This window comes from Dermacentor silvarum, chromosome 3 (assembly GCF_013339745.2).
Source record: "Dermacentor silvarum isolate Dsil-2018 chromosome 3, BIME_Dsil_1.4, whole genome shotgun sequence".
NCBI lineage: Eukaryota > Metazoa > Arthropoda > Arachnida > Ixodida > Ixodidae > Dermacentor > Dermacentor silvarum.
Window position 1 is genome coordinate 217,221,758 of NC_051156.1, and position 16,235 is coordinate 217,237,992.

Below are 16,235 nucleotides of genomic sequence, written 5' to 3' on the forward strand. Positions count from 1 at the left end.
TTACCGGATAACCCTTTCCCGCTACATCTCACATAACCCACCATATCTAGTATATAGTATGAGAACCGCTGATTCACGAGTTGATAATCAATCAGTGTGAGGAAATAGAGAGAGTTCGGTGCGGTTATCTTTCGAACGGCCGCCGCCATTTCCAGGAGCAAGTTAATGAAGCATAACACGCAAAACTAGTGATTAACCTTCCAAGTAGGAAACGGTTTTTATTAGGCTGTTTATGCACTGCTGTTTGGCGTTCTGGAAAAAGGACAGCAGTGACGTCTCCCTTGGCGCGCACAGGATACAGACGTGATCATCGTGACTGTAGATACTTTCTCATCATTGTCTATATCTGTCGCACCTTCGCGTTGGACGTCGCCAGTATGCGGACGAGGTAGCTCGACCCAGTGGCCCGTAAACCCCGCCTATCGAAACGAGACAAGTGCCCCCTTTGCAGGAAGGCGCCGGCCGTGCGCGCGCGCGCCTCGTCCTCGTCCAAGCGCATGCGCCCGTGGTTCAGCGCCGCGCCGCGGTTCCCGGCGAACGCGCGCGCCGAGCCGTGGTCGGACGCGGCAGCGTCGCGGCGCTCTCGAGCGGCGAAGCCACGCGAGGAGGCGGCGGCGGCGGCGGCGCCCAGCGTTGAGACGACGACGCGACCAGGCCGCCCAACGCGGGGCCGATGAGCGGCGGTGGCTCGAGCCCGGGGCCCTGCTCTGGAGCCGGGCCCCCCGCGCTGCTTCCACCCTCACCCGCCGCGGCGAAGAAGACGGAGGCGGCGGCGGCACCTGTTGTCGCCGCTGCCGGCCACAGCCGCCGGCTGCTGCTGCTGTGCTGACGCCGCGCTCACGCGCCGCCGCGGCCGCCTGTTGCTTCTCGGCGGCGGCAGCAGCTGGAGGAGGCCTCGCCCGGCAGGCCACCCACTCGCGGCGCCCGACGACGCGGACCATGCGCCCCTGCAACCGAGGGCTGACCCCGCTGCAGCTAGGCTTCTGCGCCAACCTGCTATGGGTCGCCGTGCTGCTCACCGTGCCGCAGGGTGAGTCCGGCGCTCTTTCCTCGCCGTCTCCAGACCCTATATAACGGGAGACGTGGATCTCTCCTGGTAGCCAGCTGGCGCGCAGCCTCAGCGTGCCTGTACTTCACGGAGACGCTCAACGTGTCGGGTGTCGGATGCATACTATCGCCTTCACTTCTGCTGGCGACGGGCGATGAACAAACTGCCGCGAGCCGTTCCAGATGTGCCGCGTTATCGGTGCCGCTCATTCGTGCATCGTTCGCCGGCACGCTTCTACCGAAATTGTGACAGCGCGCCGGTGTGCCGGAACGCAGTCTTCACACAGAGACTCGATGCACTTCATTCGTGCGCAATGCTTCGCGCGCCCCCTATCCAGCGGACCTTGGAAGTGCAGCAGCAGGAAAGTAGCAGGACCGCTGGCTGTACTTGGTTAAGGTCAGGTGTATCTCGCTCCTGACGAGGCATTGGAGTAACACATGGCGATCACGAGCGAGCGTTGCTGAGTTCTTTCGCGAGGAGCGACTCTGTCCTGCAGAACTGGTTGAAACTAAAGTCCCTAGATATTTTTTCGCTTTGAAACATGCCGGGACCGTGCTGACCAAACGCTGCGCTCACATCCACACTATAGTTTCGGCCCGTCAGTTGCAGCACCCCCCGAGCGAGTCGCGAATAAACTCTTAGTGTTTCTATGGGACGAAAAATGTACGCAATGCCTGCGTAACTCAGTTTCGGACACGTAGTAATGGAGCTACGAAATTTTAAGCGGCTGATTATAAACACACATGCCACATCGCGCTCTCCATCGCGAATGTGAGATCGTATCTACAGTGCTACCGATTCGGGTTTGAATTTACACATTGCCCTCCGTGGCCGGCGAGCAACGCTTGCGTGATTGTCAGCCACGGCAAGGTGACGAAGCAGAGATAAAAAAAAAAAAAAGGGGGGTGAACGGTGGCGCGGCACGCCACCAAGACAGTGCGCGCATTAATCACGCCGCGTCATTCTTCACGGCCCTTCAGCTCGCTCTGCGTTTATCGCCATTGCTTCTCGTCGACAGCGGCCCGTGAGTGATGATGAAAACTTAGGCCTACACATGAATACAATGAGTGCACTTTCTTTCCTTTATTGACTCGGGTAGTTAAACGCTATGAGGCGCAGGTGTGGGAAACCGCTGGATGAATTTCGACCATAAAGTATTACTGGCCACGCCGCACCAGATAGCTTTCTGCTCCCATTAAAATGCGACCGCCGCTGCTGGGAACCGAACCCACGACCTCGTCACTCGTCTTTCTTTTGTGGCACCGAAAGGATAAGACGCTGCGCACCTGTTACGTCGGTGACCTTTCTATAGTATACTTTTCTTACGCATCAATTGTGTTCTGCTGGGATATACGATACGTACAGAAACCAAACACGAGATGATTTCGAGCTTCGCGCTTACGTGCGGCATTTCGGAATGCTTCTAGAATGGTTTTAACGTTCCGGGCGTACTTATACGCCTTAACGGAGGGCGTGGACATCTCCATCACAGGTACAGTTTTTTAAGTTGTGCAGACACCTCAGCACAAGGGGTGTTATTGTTGCATTAAACTGCCATCAACTCATGTTCAGTGCCGCAAAATTAAAAAAAATAAGAAGAAAAAGAAATGTTGCTTTCGTGTACGAACATGCCATTGGCAAAGTTGAAATCGAGAGCATTATTCATTTGAAGTTCCGCCACTTCGCGTGCGTATCGACTTAGAACACATAACCGCGTTACGTTAAGTTTAGGCGCGCATGGAGCTTTTTGCAGAAAACGCGGAACGCTGCTCATGGCAAACATTTGTGATGTGTGAAGTCACTTTACTACTACTACTACTACTAGTACTACTACTACTACTACTACTACTACTACTACTACTACCACAAACAATTTTGCAGATCCAACTCCCATGTTGTAATCTGTAATCTATATCAAGCGGATCTTTCGTAAAGCATTTAATTAAATGATTTACAACTACCGGCGTTGCATACGATTTTGTTTACTTTCATTCTATGCAACAAATAACCGAGCCCAGCTTCAGTGGCACATACCGAATGGATAAGTTAAAGTAAACATAGAATTCGAGTAATAGAATTAACCATTATGTATTCATGCTTTAAATAGGAATCGTACGTAAGGGAACATGCTCATTCTGAATACGTGGTCAAGAACCCAGTGGAAAGTACCGAGTGCACATGGTTAAATAAAAGAAAATAAAGTAAATTGAAGAATTCGTGAAATATAATTTACCATTCTTTTGACAGATAGGTGTACTTTACCGATGTGTGTGAGCCGACCTTATATGTTCAGGTTTCATGTAGAAATTTAATAATGAATATCGTTACATCTGCATACTTGGTCAGCATACAAATGTTGTATAAGCCACTTCACTGGTGGTTTCATATAACCTTTCGTATATGTGTCCGAAGGGCTGTCCTACAAACTGTTTGTCTGCAATATGGACTACTTGTAGCATGTTCACTTCTGTTAGTAGCTTTTGAGAACGCTCTGCTTTCAAGTCTCTTGTCACGTCACTGTCGCGAATTGCTGATCTCTGTTGATTCGAGATGTTCTGTTAGTTCTAGAACGTTAAACTTCTCTTTCCAACCCAACAGTAGCCAGGCAGCCACGCGAAACACGGGAAAGTATAGGCAAAGAAAGATCCGCTTTAAAAATTTATCTATGGCGTTTCACTTCCGAAAGCAACTTACGCGCTGTAGGAGAAAGAAAGAGAGCGAACGGGAAAGAGAGAGAGTCTTTTTAATAAGAGCTCGATGTATGCCTGGCGCCACGGTGCACGAGCGCATTTTTTCTTCCGAACTCGTCCTAATGCGGAGGCTGAGGCTAGATATGTATGTCAAACCGTTCTTAGCGGAAGAACTCAATAGCTACTGAGCCACCGAGCCACAGCTGCGAGTTGTAATACTACTAAAACCTGCACCAATTAATAATAATAATAATATTTTTTGGTTTTTTTTGTTTTTAATAATAATAATACGCTACGTCGTCTTTCTCTGAAGCATGGCAGCAACGTCATCAGGCAATCATCACTAGCGCATTCAGCCAGTCACCGCCATGTGGCGCTTCATCTACAATCTGTCCGAAGGATTCAGGCAGACTGCTCAGCAAAGATCCACGAACCCTTTCTCGTCGCCCGGGAGTATAAATAACGCCCGGTCGTGCACAGCAGCAGCATTGGATTCGCTGCCATTTCAGCCGCGCGTGAATTCCCAGTTACCTAGTTCCGAGTCCCTTGTGCTGTCATCTCGCACGTGCCTCTAGTTGCACACGACAATAGTGAATAGTTCGGCGATCCATAAAATGTGGCGGGAAATTACGCACTCCTTTTCATAACGGGCAATGAGGCGGGAAGTATTTACGTACGGCGGTATACGCTTTCTCCATACATGTTCGTAATGACCTTATAGATCCTTATGACCTATTTGAAGTTTTCTACCAGAAGAATTGTGGTACGGATATAATCAGAGTTATTTAGCCTCTAAGTGCTAGAACAAGTACTGAATGTCCCCATGACCTTGCATTTAACGAACAAAATCAGTTGTTAGAAGCGCATTGCTAATGCTCGTGTGCATCGCTTTTGTATCCGTATGTCAAGTCACATCTTCGCAAAGATACTTAAATTTTCTACAATTCAAAGGTATTTGGGGCGTCACTAACGCGAGAAATTGTATAGCACATAAAAGGAAAATCGCGGTGAGTGTTGCTTAGCGAACGCCGTTCAGGTTTAGTGGCACGCGTGGTATTTTTAATCACGGGAGATTACGTAATGAAACGACTTGTGTGCAAAGGTACAAAACATTTAACGGCGGCTCCTCGTAAGTCCAAGCACGCGACGCAGTTGAACCACAAAGGACATTTATTAAAGCGGCAACGCGGTTTCTCAACGAGTCACATGCTTACATCGTATTCATCTGCTGCTTTCCTCGTATGGTCTATCGCCTTTTTGTCATATTTGTCATTACATTTCTTGCATTTTTCTTATGCAGTTCTTCCGTATTTTTTGTATTCTTTGTTAATGTAAATTTCTTTTTTTTTCTTTACCTTACGCCCGTTTTCTCTCATATAATGTTCCTTAACCCCACCTACTATAATGACTTTTGGGCGATTGCAGGTATATGAATAAATACTACCCATGATTTCTATGGTGACTGAACGGCTGCAGCGCCCTATTTCCCCCTGGTACACATTTGTATGAAAATGAGGATTATTCGTGGTCTTCATCTTTTTGTAATGAATGCAATGACGGTAAAAAACAGTTGTGGCCACATCATAATTAAAAAAGAAAAGGTCCGGACGGAAGCAATGAATCGCACATTGTGTACATCGATGTATTCGTCTTCGGTCATCATTCCTTCGCTAACGGTGTGAGCTAAAGGAAAAAATATTAACATAGAAAAAGAACTCTTGCGTGGTTTGCGTGAGCGTTATTTACTTAGACAACATTTTATGCGGCAGAAAGAAGGAAATCACGCTAGAAAGATAGGATAAATAAAAAAAAAACTTTAGGAAAGAGTGAGCTGTGCCACTGTGGTAATCAGATTAAGACGATGTGAGACTGCCACAATTAAATTTGAGAAGATCGAAGGAAGGTAAACTAAAATTTTGCTACTTGGTTGTTGCCTGGATTTCATATTCCCTCGTAAGCCGTCTCAACATATGAAATCGACGCTGAAATCCTTTAACGTATATGGCGCTCAAAATTGCGATATTATTTTTGTTATTTCGTGTACTTCGTGGTTCTAATTGCTCTTGTACGCCAATTTCTCGAGCACCCTAAAATTAGTAATCCAAAGTTATAACGTAACGTTATTCATTATTAGATGTTCTTGCTATTTTTTTTTTCATTAGCATCATGTGACGATCAGCCTTCGTTTACATCGTTACTGCAATTTCGCTAAATTAAAGCCTAAAGCTTGTCAACTTGTCACGCTTTCCAGTCGTCATTGGCGACCTTGACGGTTACAAAATAATGCAAGAGAGAAACCTCTAATTCATTGACTTCGAAGTGTAAAACTAACTTCGCCGCACCTTAAAAGAAATTAAGTACAGCTGCGAGAAATTACGGTTTATTCAACCTTACTAAGACGCTGCATTTTACTTCTTTTATTAGAAAGTAGCAATATATAAAGTCATATTATGCTGGGTTCATATTTCTTCGCTTTCGTCTCTCATAATGAGGACGGACACTATACACTTTTATCGCGATGTGCGCGTGGTTGTGAAAAAAAAAGAATAATAAGATCAGCAGTTTAAAACGAGGCTACGAGCTGTTTCAAGTTTCAAAGAGGACAAGGGATGGCCGAAATCCCTAAAGGCGCGTCGCACACAAACCATGTATGAGCACATCACACGTTAGCGGGCGCAGGTGGCTTATAGTATATATGATACTTATGCAGTACATGATACTTCGTGGTGGTGCGAAAAGATTATGTTCACGAAACGTAGGTCAGAGAACTTCACACGTGTGGGGGACTTTATCGTTGCAAACCAGCTAAAGACGGTTACCTTGGACAAAAAGGTTTCTTCGTTGCACTCCCCGAACAACTGTTTTCCGAGAAAGCTCAAGCAACAGTCGACGTGTGAAAGAGCAAGCTCTTAGGTTGCTGCGGCGCGACTTGGTCTTGAACGCTTTGTTGTGGGAATAAACCAAGGAAAGGACCTTGAGTCAAGGTCTTGACGCGAGGGCGTTGACTCTTGACGCAGGACCTTGAGACCTTGACGCCAAGACACTTAAGCCTGAGGTGCCATTCGGGGCCAGTGCACGTCTCGTGTTTCTTGTCTAGGTCCGCTCTGTTCGCGTTGCAGCGAAGTATGTTAGCCTATACCAGCTCGCCCAACTATACAGGGTGTTTTTTTAGAAGGTCCAACATTTTTTTTTCATATCGCCTGTGTCAGATAGCACAATCCTAGCCCTTGAGCTAATTTACTCGATGAGGCGGTCATTAGTTCTACGAGAAATCAAAATGCTCAATTAAATAATTAACATATTTACCCTCACTAACTTTTTATTTAATTATGTTGCGAAACATATTTAAATCTAGGAATAATAGCCGGCGAGTTTGCAAGGCGTGTCCACTTGGAACCTATTTCAAGGTGTCCAACGAAATTCATTAGTGTTCCAGTTACTTTTGTGCTACAGTGTGTAAAATAGCGTTTTATTAAAAGAAGTAACTGGAACGCGAATGCATTTCGTCGGACACTTTGAAAGTTATTATCTCGAAACTGGTGCAGTACTGAGAAGTCGTTCCAAGGGGATACGCCATGCGAACTTACCGGCTATAATTCGTACATTTAATTATGCGTGGTAAAATACGACAAGAATACATGCCTTCATCAGAGCCTCTGACGAAGACAAGTCCTCGTGCCGAAACGTTGGCTCCAGCGAAATTCATTGTTTCACTACCACTGTGGGTCATTGCATGCAAGAATATCGAAGTTTCGCGATCAAGACTGATTCATTTCGTAGTTATTTCACTTAAGGCCCTGTGACCTGTAATTTACTTCTTTCTTTCCTTTTTACTTACCTTCTTCCTGTCTTCTATCTCTATGTTCATATCCCCGCCTTCATAAAGCGCACACGCAGGCGTTGTGCCCCTTTCGGCGGCAGTTGCCAGCCTGCTTTTTCTCTTATTCCCTTTATGTCCCTTGTCTATGTAGTATGTTCTCAAACCGAATAATAATAATAAAATCAGAGCGCCTTTCTTAAAGAAAGATGGTTGAACGCGAAGCTTTCTCCCATCCAAACTGAATCAAAGTCCAAAGCTAACGACCACGCAATGAACCCAAGATATGCTGAGTGACCCGATCTGATGCATATGTGATTTGATTGCTTGGTTAGGATTGCATTATTTGAACGTTGAAGTTGAATGAAGACACATTTCGTTAAGTTGCGTAGCCTTTATTTTAGATCATGTAGCCGTTGATTACACGCACACACTCACACTTTCACGGTCTGCATGCCGTTGCCGATAAACGGGATCGGCCTTAAGGGCACGATCGCGCTCATCGCTTACGTTCGCATACGGCAGGCTCTTCTTTTGCCGTGCGCTGCATCCGCGGGCTACCCTATGGTGAAGGCCGGGAATGCATTGTGTTACGCGCGTAATGCAATGCAAATATATACAGTTCGTCTGGGTAGCGTGGCGTTGCAGTTCCCATTCTTCTTATCAGTACAACTGCGAATGTAAACTGTAGTCTACGACGATTGTGTGCGCAGATGCGCAGATAGTTCCATTGTGTAAGTTGGCTTTCCGGCAGTGAGTTTTCGGCTCTCGCGGACGAATCAGTGAGACATAGAAAGCTTCGCTCTAAAATTCAATTTATCATGCAAATTCCAGTGCATAAGTAAAAACTCGGCATTCGCGTGTATATGGATAATAATAACAATAAGAACTCGCCTGGGGTAGATTATGGGATCCTTTCTTTATCTTCGAGGCGGCGTGGAGAGGAGTGTGTGAAGGTGCCGTAGCGAGGTAGGATAAGTGGTGATAGCGGGCGAGACAGCTGCTCTCAATGTGTCACCGACCACATCTGTCATTGTTCGACTCGTGCATAAGAAGGCGACGACCAACTCGGTGATGCAGCTTCCGCGAGGGAACGCGACACAGCCGGACACTTTATTTGACGGGTGGTGGGCGCTCATTCCTCACTGTTCAGATCGCGCGGTGTCTCCCCGTTTGACTAATGGCCTCGATGCGTGCACTGTTTCTCCCGTCCGCCGCTTTGCGAAAACTCGCCGCTTATATTCCCTCCCAAGATGCGTTTCTCTTTACTCATTTTCTTATTCAATAGAGATTGTTCTTATTCAGGGTCGTTTAATACTGTCACGTTGTAGCTACGGTGATGGTTAAGAATTAAACACCACCGTGAGGATGAGTTAAGAATTGAACTCTTCATTGGGCGATCTTTTGCCCAGAAAGACAAGCAACACACAAATTACAACGATCGCGGCGAGCGCAGTCAGTCGGTCGTCGAATATAATCTCACGGGTCAAATTAGTCCATTTCTTATACATGTACCAAAGCACATTTTACAGTAATAACCGGTGCTTGTGTACACATTTCAGAAAGCACAACGTTATTCACGTCACGCGCGCGCGCCATTTGAATCAGACAAGGCACTTGCGCTATAGAATCGGCAAAAACATTAAAGAAATTTTGTACACAGTAGGCGCGTCTTGCGCTGAGCGATAACTGGATAACAGCGATGACCCTGTGAAAAAGGTCAGCCGCAAAACGCAAAACAATGTAAGCGTGGAAGTGCAAAAGGAGCATGATTAGATTAGAATCGCGGGACGAATAAATCAAGGACTAAATACCAGGGAGGTGAAGGAGGCGTAAGTTTCTTTGTGATCCAAAACCTTTGCCGTGTGTTCTTTTTAAACTTCCGAGGTAACTTTTTTCCACCTTAGTAAACTTCCTTCTCATTCCAGATTGTGCGATGAAGCGTGCATTGTTTTCCCACGACGCTCGGTAAAACGGAAGCTGAAAGGAGCTGTGTGCGGGTCGTCGCGTCCCCCAAGCGCTTGGATTTTCACGTGACGTGCTGATCACTGATTAGATTAGCTATAGCTTCGGACAGCATGGAAACGCGGTATTGAAATCACTAACGCAAGGAAACAAGCGTGCATACATCCGTAGGTGCTTCCCTGATCATGAAACGATGTTTCCTTTTCCGTTGCGTACATTCACACGAGATGGCGCTATACTTTTAGTTTCGATGATGACTATGCGTGCGCGGTATGTGGAAATAGTGCAGAAATTATGCAGCGTGCTTTTTGTGCAGTGTGGGTGCATTCATTCATAAGGACGTACCTACCCTGCTCATGTCCTCGAATCTTTGAATATCGCAAGAGGAACGTAAATGTGGTAGAGAATGGTAAAAGATGACGGGAGGATTCGCGGCTTAAGTGTAGTAAGCACGCATGGGGGGAAGAACAATCTATTTTAGGGTGATAAGACTTTACGATTCGGCTAAATAAAGTAACAGACGATAAAAGCATAAATAGCCCAGAAGAAATGGGCTGTTCCTTTTATTGAAATGTGGAAATTATAAAGTAAAAGAAGAATGAAAGTGCAAGGAAAGGCAACTTGCCGCCAGCGCGAGTCGAATTCACATGTTGCACATGCGATGCTCCATCGGGTGTTCTTTCTTTCTTTCTTTCTTTCTTTCTTTCTTTCTTTCTTTCTTTCTTTCTTTCTTTCTTTCTTTCTTTCTTTCTTTCTTTCTTTCTTTCAGGCAAATTTTAAAACTTTGGTGCTGCTAAAAAGAAAAAAAAGAAAGGCAACTGGTATCTACCATTGCGCTGCAGCTGCTGCTGTGCCCCCGTTGATTTTCTTAGGTATTTCTGAGTCTGTATTGAATCCTGCCCTGTGAACGCTAGCCAGTGGCTACTCACGGCTACGTTGGCGGATGTAGAACATCTTTTCAACCACAGGCGTAAATTGACACGCATCACGGACTGTATGGGTCGAAAATAAACGCAAAAGAAAAGTTAAAAATAATTATCTCGGTGACACCAGTTTCCACCACGTTGCAAAGTCGGTGATCATAAAATACATTCGCCAGAGAGCGTGTCTAGAGGTCTCTTGATCTCGGAACGCACCAAAAAAATCGCGTCTCATTGTACTCGTTTTTGCCGTTGTTATGCTTGCTTAGTTAAACGACGAACTGTACCGTGAGTGTCGATGTTATAATCAATCTGTCATGTGGTGATCCTGGATGAACAGATAACGAAGACGACAGAGAGGGAGAAAAAGAGGAGAAAGAATACATGGAGGACTGTAACGTCAGCTGTGTAGTATAATTAAAGTCTTGAAATCATTTACCTTGAGTTGGAACTTTATATGTCTTAACGGTTGTTGGTGGCATAACACTTATTCGCTGTCTATGACATTCAATTGCTGAATGTAGCATAGATACCTAAGCAAATTAACTTTGTGTATGTCATTCATGTGAAATTCGCACTTTATTGCCTTAATGGTCAGCATATAAGTGGCAAAAGAAAGAAAAGAGATCGTGATTGGGGTGCAAAAATGTCATTTATTTTTGTTCCGTCCTAAGACAGCTGCGCTCGTGAATGAGGAGCCACATGACCCTGCGTCTACCTTATCTCGAACGCATAATCCCGCTCGCAATCCGGAAAGACTCGACAAAGCCCGAGAATATTGATCTTACAGTGTACGGACATACAGGCGTGAGAAGAAGGCACCGCGGCACTGCAAGAATAAAGGATAAACGTGGCAACGTTTCATGTATGGACTGCGAACGTTGTACGCGGTGCAAGCTCTCAGAACGCCTCTTGATGAATCCCCCGCACAAGGTTCGTGAAGGAAGTGTTCTTTTGAGAAGGGGGAGCTCACAGACTGGCCGTATTCTGCCGCGAAAGCTTTTTTCGTTGATGAGAACCGTTTGTAATTTAGCAGGGCGCCTTGTAATGATAGCGCTCGATATCACAGGATTGATCGCACTGATGCCCGTTCACACGAACGTATTTTCTTCTTTCCTTTTTTTAGTCTCTAGAACAAATTGCTGTGTGATTCGGCGCCTAGGTTTCGGATGTGATCACTTAGAGCCGTCTGCTTATTTTCGTGGAGAGGACGTCCAACGGTCGGTACGGGATAAATAGTGTTCGAAAGAACTGGTTCAGAGCTGTACCTGCACCGCCTATACTCCCCGTTATTCAGAGCTAATAGATACAAGCGGCGGTGTCAAAGATAGTCATTAAGCTTTCAATCAGCGTGTCCCTGAGGTTCGAGCTAGTGATTGCCTCTTACGCTGTCGTGGGCGTGAACTATTGGAAACTCCTTTTAACTGCAAGCGCACTCGCCGAGAGGAGAGCGCGTTTGCGACCTATATTACTTCGACCCGGGAGCTTTCCAGTCCTGTGACGCGGCGACAAGTTCTTGGGCAGGAAGAGTCGATCTCCAAAACGATATAAACGAAGCCTGCGGTCGGCGCAGGGAAAAAGGAGAAAAAATAACATTTAAGAGGATGGCGGAATTGAGACGAGGATGAAAGAAAAAAAAATAGAAAGGAAGAAAATTTGGCACTTAATCCCCAGAAGGCAACTTGATGAGAAAAAGAACAGGAAAAAAATTAAGTCGGGAGGACAGAGAAGGATCACTACGAAAGCGGATCGGGCCTGAAAAACCAATTATTGAATCCTCTCAAGCTTTTGTCAACCGGGGCGCACCGGAATCCGCGCGCCGCGACCGCGAGACACGGCTCAGAAATGATCTCGCCGCCGGTAGAGGGGGCGGCGGACGCCGCCGCAGCAACAAACAAAGAGGGGGCACTGAAAAAAGACCGAGCCATGGGGGCGGCAGTATGCCGGCAATCAGCGACCCTTGGGTGCAAGAGGCTGACTTAAAGCGCAAAGAAGAAATGCAGAAAGGACAGAAAGGAAGAAAAAAAAAAGAAAGAGATAGACTTTTAAGAAAGCGAAAAGCCCGATCGCGCACAAAGCGAGAACGCAGTGCTTACAATAGAAAGAAAGAAGAAAAGAAAGAAAGAAGGAAAGAAAGAGAGAGAGAGCACAGCATACGTGGTAGAGCACGTCGTTCTATATACTCCATCTTGGCTGCTTTCTATTAAGGCGCTTTGCTCTTTTCAGTTGTAAAGCTTGGCGTCTCAGATGCAGCCAAGAAGGCCTTTTTTTTGTCGTGTTCGGTGATAGTTCGTTTTTATCCGTGTTTGTATCGACAGCCTGTTCCGCAGCACGCTTTGTGGAGGTCGCAGCGTCGGGTAACAGAATCAATGTTGCACGTTGGATCCAGCAATACAACATTGCCCCGTTTACCACCGGCTGTGCGGGATCGGGTGTTGGCAAACGAGAGGGATAGCCGCTGATACATTCTTTCTTTATGGTTGTTATTTTTTATTTTAATTCTTGTGATACAATATACGAACGCCGCATATTGTAGCTTTTTTCTCCCTCCCCCTTTTTTTCTTTTTGTTCACTTGCACAACAAAAACGTGGAATTCAGACAACTGGTACATGCGAATAACTAGACAGATAGTACATTTATATAGTACTTCAACTGGATTACTGCAAGTGGCGGACTCTACTTACCCGAGGAATTGAAGTGCATGACTGACAAATTAAGGAATGTTTTTTTTTTTTTCTTCTTTTTTAAATATAGACAAATGTTTAACATGGGAGTTTCATCCCTGTGGATTGTAGTGGCAGAGCAGGCACTTGACGGCCCTTTCACAATTAGTGCTCCCATGTAGGGGTGGTCCGCCATTCAAATGAGGAAGGAGTAAGAATTTGTGCAAGCTACACCCAGTCGTATGTGACACAGCAGTGTTGTGTGCCACCGGGAGAGGTTTGATGACAATCGCAGATGCAGCGAAATGTTCGAGAAAGTTCCGCTACAAGTACTCTTGCTCCAAGCGATCACTTTGTAACATTTGTCAGCGGGTGAAAAACGGTCACCGAAAAATGAAAACATAATCAATATGCGGATATGTCCTGAAGGATGTATCGGAACATAGGGTTCTTATATGAGATCCCCATTCGTTTGTTTATTGAATGTAGTAGGTATGGGAAATATGGTTTCTTTTTGATGTCTCATATAACATATAGAAACATACAGGGTTTTATATGGGATTCTCATATATTCACTTGGGTTTATTGTATATTGAATATGGCGGCGTTTTCGATAGAGGTGTGGTTGAAACTTGACTCGTTCGAATCAGAGCAGGGGCAATTGAGCTCGACAGGCGGCGCTTGGCTCGGCTTGGTGCCCTCCTGACTTTTGTGCTCTTTCACGGTGACAGATCACGCTTGACGTGACCGCGCGTTCTTGTATAGCACGGTGTATAAAGCGCAGTTGGAAACCCGCGTCTCGCGGCAGCTGCATCGCTTCCCTCCCCCCTTTCCTCATCGCCGCGCACGTCTGAGAAACGCAAGCTCGGCGGTTGACTCTGACGTCGTCGGAAAGGTCACTCGACGCCCTTGATTTCGCCGTCGTCGGGTTTCACCGCGCGACAACTGAGCGGAAAGCGAAAGGGCACGGCTGTGTGCGCCCTCCGTGAGATGAAGTACAAGCGTTACGCGCAGTGGCATTTTGTGAACAAAAGAAAAGATACCTATATCCCTCATTGGCAAGCACGATATGTTCAATATACACGCACCAGAAATTTCTTGTAGGCTATGGTTGGGCGTTGCGTTTACCAATGCCTACGCGTTCCGCATAGGGATGGCCGACACAGCAGAATGTGGCGACAGCGGCGACGAAGGAAACAATTCGGCGTGTTCATTGCCAGTGCCCGCAGTGCAGAGTGCAGAGCCAGTCGTTTACCGTCGTGCTGAACTAGTTGGACGACCAGCCTCTGTAGGGAGAAAGAATTCTGCAAGGTCGAGGCGACTTAACATCGCATCAGAAGGTCGAACTTTTACCTGTTCCTATTAATTTCCCCACCTCTCTCTCTCTCTCTCTCTCTTTGCCCTCTTTCCGACACTCTTTCCGTCTTTTGCCCTCTTTCCGCACCCCATTGCAGGGTAGCAAACCAGAAACTCGCCTCTGGTTAACCTCCCTGCCTTTCCTCTCTCTCTTCTCACATATGCCGCTGAATAATGCGTCTAAGCGTCATCGCTAGCTTTCTTACGGCGTAACGCACACAACCGGCTTCGTTTCATTGTTTAGACAGTCAGAGTTGGGAGGGGGACAAACCTTATTTTTCTCAGGTCGCTATTCGGAGGCCTTTTGCTGAGCTTCTTTCACGAGATAACGTGACGAGCAAGATGGAGGGGGCGAAGCAAGAGTGTCCACGTGCACTTCGGTTTGTCGAGACTTCAATGAGAACTGGAGGCGCTAGCTATATAGCGAGAAATCTGACATGGTCCTCCAGGTGATTAAGAATATAGAACACAAAAGTTATTAACGCTGCCTGACGCTGACCGGCGGTTCCTGTGTGCCTCCTGTCAAGTTTTCTATTATTTGCCTTCTATCAATTACATTCGCAATATAATTAAACAAGATAACATCAGTGAGCTCAGGTTTTTTTTTTTTTTTTTTATACGGTAGCACAACGCTTTCAGAATCGAAGTGTCCCGAGTTCGCTTGCGGTGTCGTTCGGAAGATAAAATGGACTATTTCGCTTTACTTTGCTGCCCGTAGATTGTTCGTAAACGGTGTTTGGCGAGACTCTGCGGGACGATAGCGGGAGAGCCTTCTGGCCGAAGCCTGGTTCACGCGCCCTGTACAACCTAATCGTTTTCTGCCGAAAAGCTTAATTGTACGTACGGGGTTGTGTGTCACAGGGAGGTTTACCGAGCTCATCAGAATAATGTGCGAAATATAGTTGTACACACCTTTACCACGGCCACAGTGCCTGTAATCGAATGCGCGCATGAAACATGCGAGTCTTGAAGTCAGTCAGTAAACGCCTGCTACAGTGCTGTTACTCCCATGTCAGAATGCATGTCGAACGTATATACGTGGCAGCGCCTTCTATACGCTGTAGTTTCGGTGACACCGAGACCTCGTTGCCACTATATTGGAATTCCAACCGAGACAGCGTATAGCGAGCGACCTCTCCTGCCTGGGATCGGAGGATACAACGGCTGCTAAGCTTGACGGCCTAAGTGACGGTGCTCGGAATGCCTGAGGCCGGAAGGAGCTTTGCCTTGTTTTCCTGTTTGTATCTATGTGTGTCTCGGTTCGCGAACGGGAGTAAACAAGTGAACTGTGGCTTCAGCGCGCGCCCGATTGAATTGACGGCAGCGTAACAAGGGCAAGAAGAGCGCGCGCGCGTCGCTTCGGGAGCGTGTCAGATCAGCGCGATTGGCGCCGGCGCAAGCCGCTTAGCCGAGTCGGCAGCTTCGCTCTGCCACGGGGCAAAGCGTCGCGCTTTTTTTTTTTTTTTTTTTTCAGGCAGTGAGGCGGGCAGTGGCGTCGTTGGGATGGTTTTGTATGGTAGCGTATACTCCGTAGTGTGTTGTCAGGCGCGCTGAACGAAGCAACAACTTTAGCTTTTCTGTTTTTTCTTTTTTTTAAATGCTTTGAGGCCGATGAGCAATGCGTCCCGTACTGATCACAATGGTTGTCGTTGGTTATTCTATTCCGCGAGCGACGGAAAGCGAGAGATGCGAGAGAGGAGAAAGAGAGAGAGAGAGAGAGAGAAAAAGCAACCCCTAAGGCACCTTGCAGCCTCGCATTTCTGGCAACGCTTTCT

The 16,235-nt window shown here is 46.7% G+C and overlaps 1 protein-coding gene across 1 annotated transcript in view; it reads left to right on the top strand.

Annotated features, from left to right (window-relative positions):
- The first annotated feature begins 272 nt into the window (after window positions 1-272).
- Window positions 273-16,235, top strand: part of LOC119446665 (neuronal acetylcholine receptor subunit alpha-7) — a 310,058-nt gene continuing 294,095 nt past the window's right edge. The window contains exon 1 of the mRNA XM_049664324.1: window positions 273-1,030. Within this exon, the coding sequence (XP_049520281.1) occupies window positions 999-1,030 (32 nt within the window). The 5' untranslated portion in view covers window positions 273-998. The remainder of the gene's footprint in view (window positions 1,031-16,235) is intronic.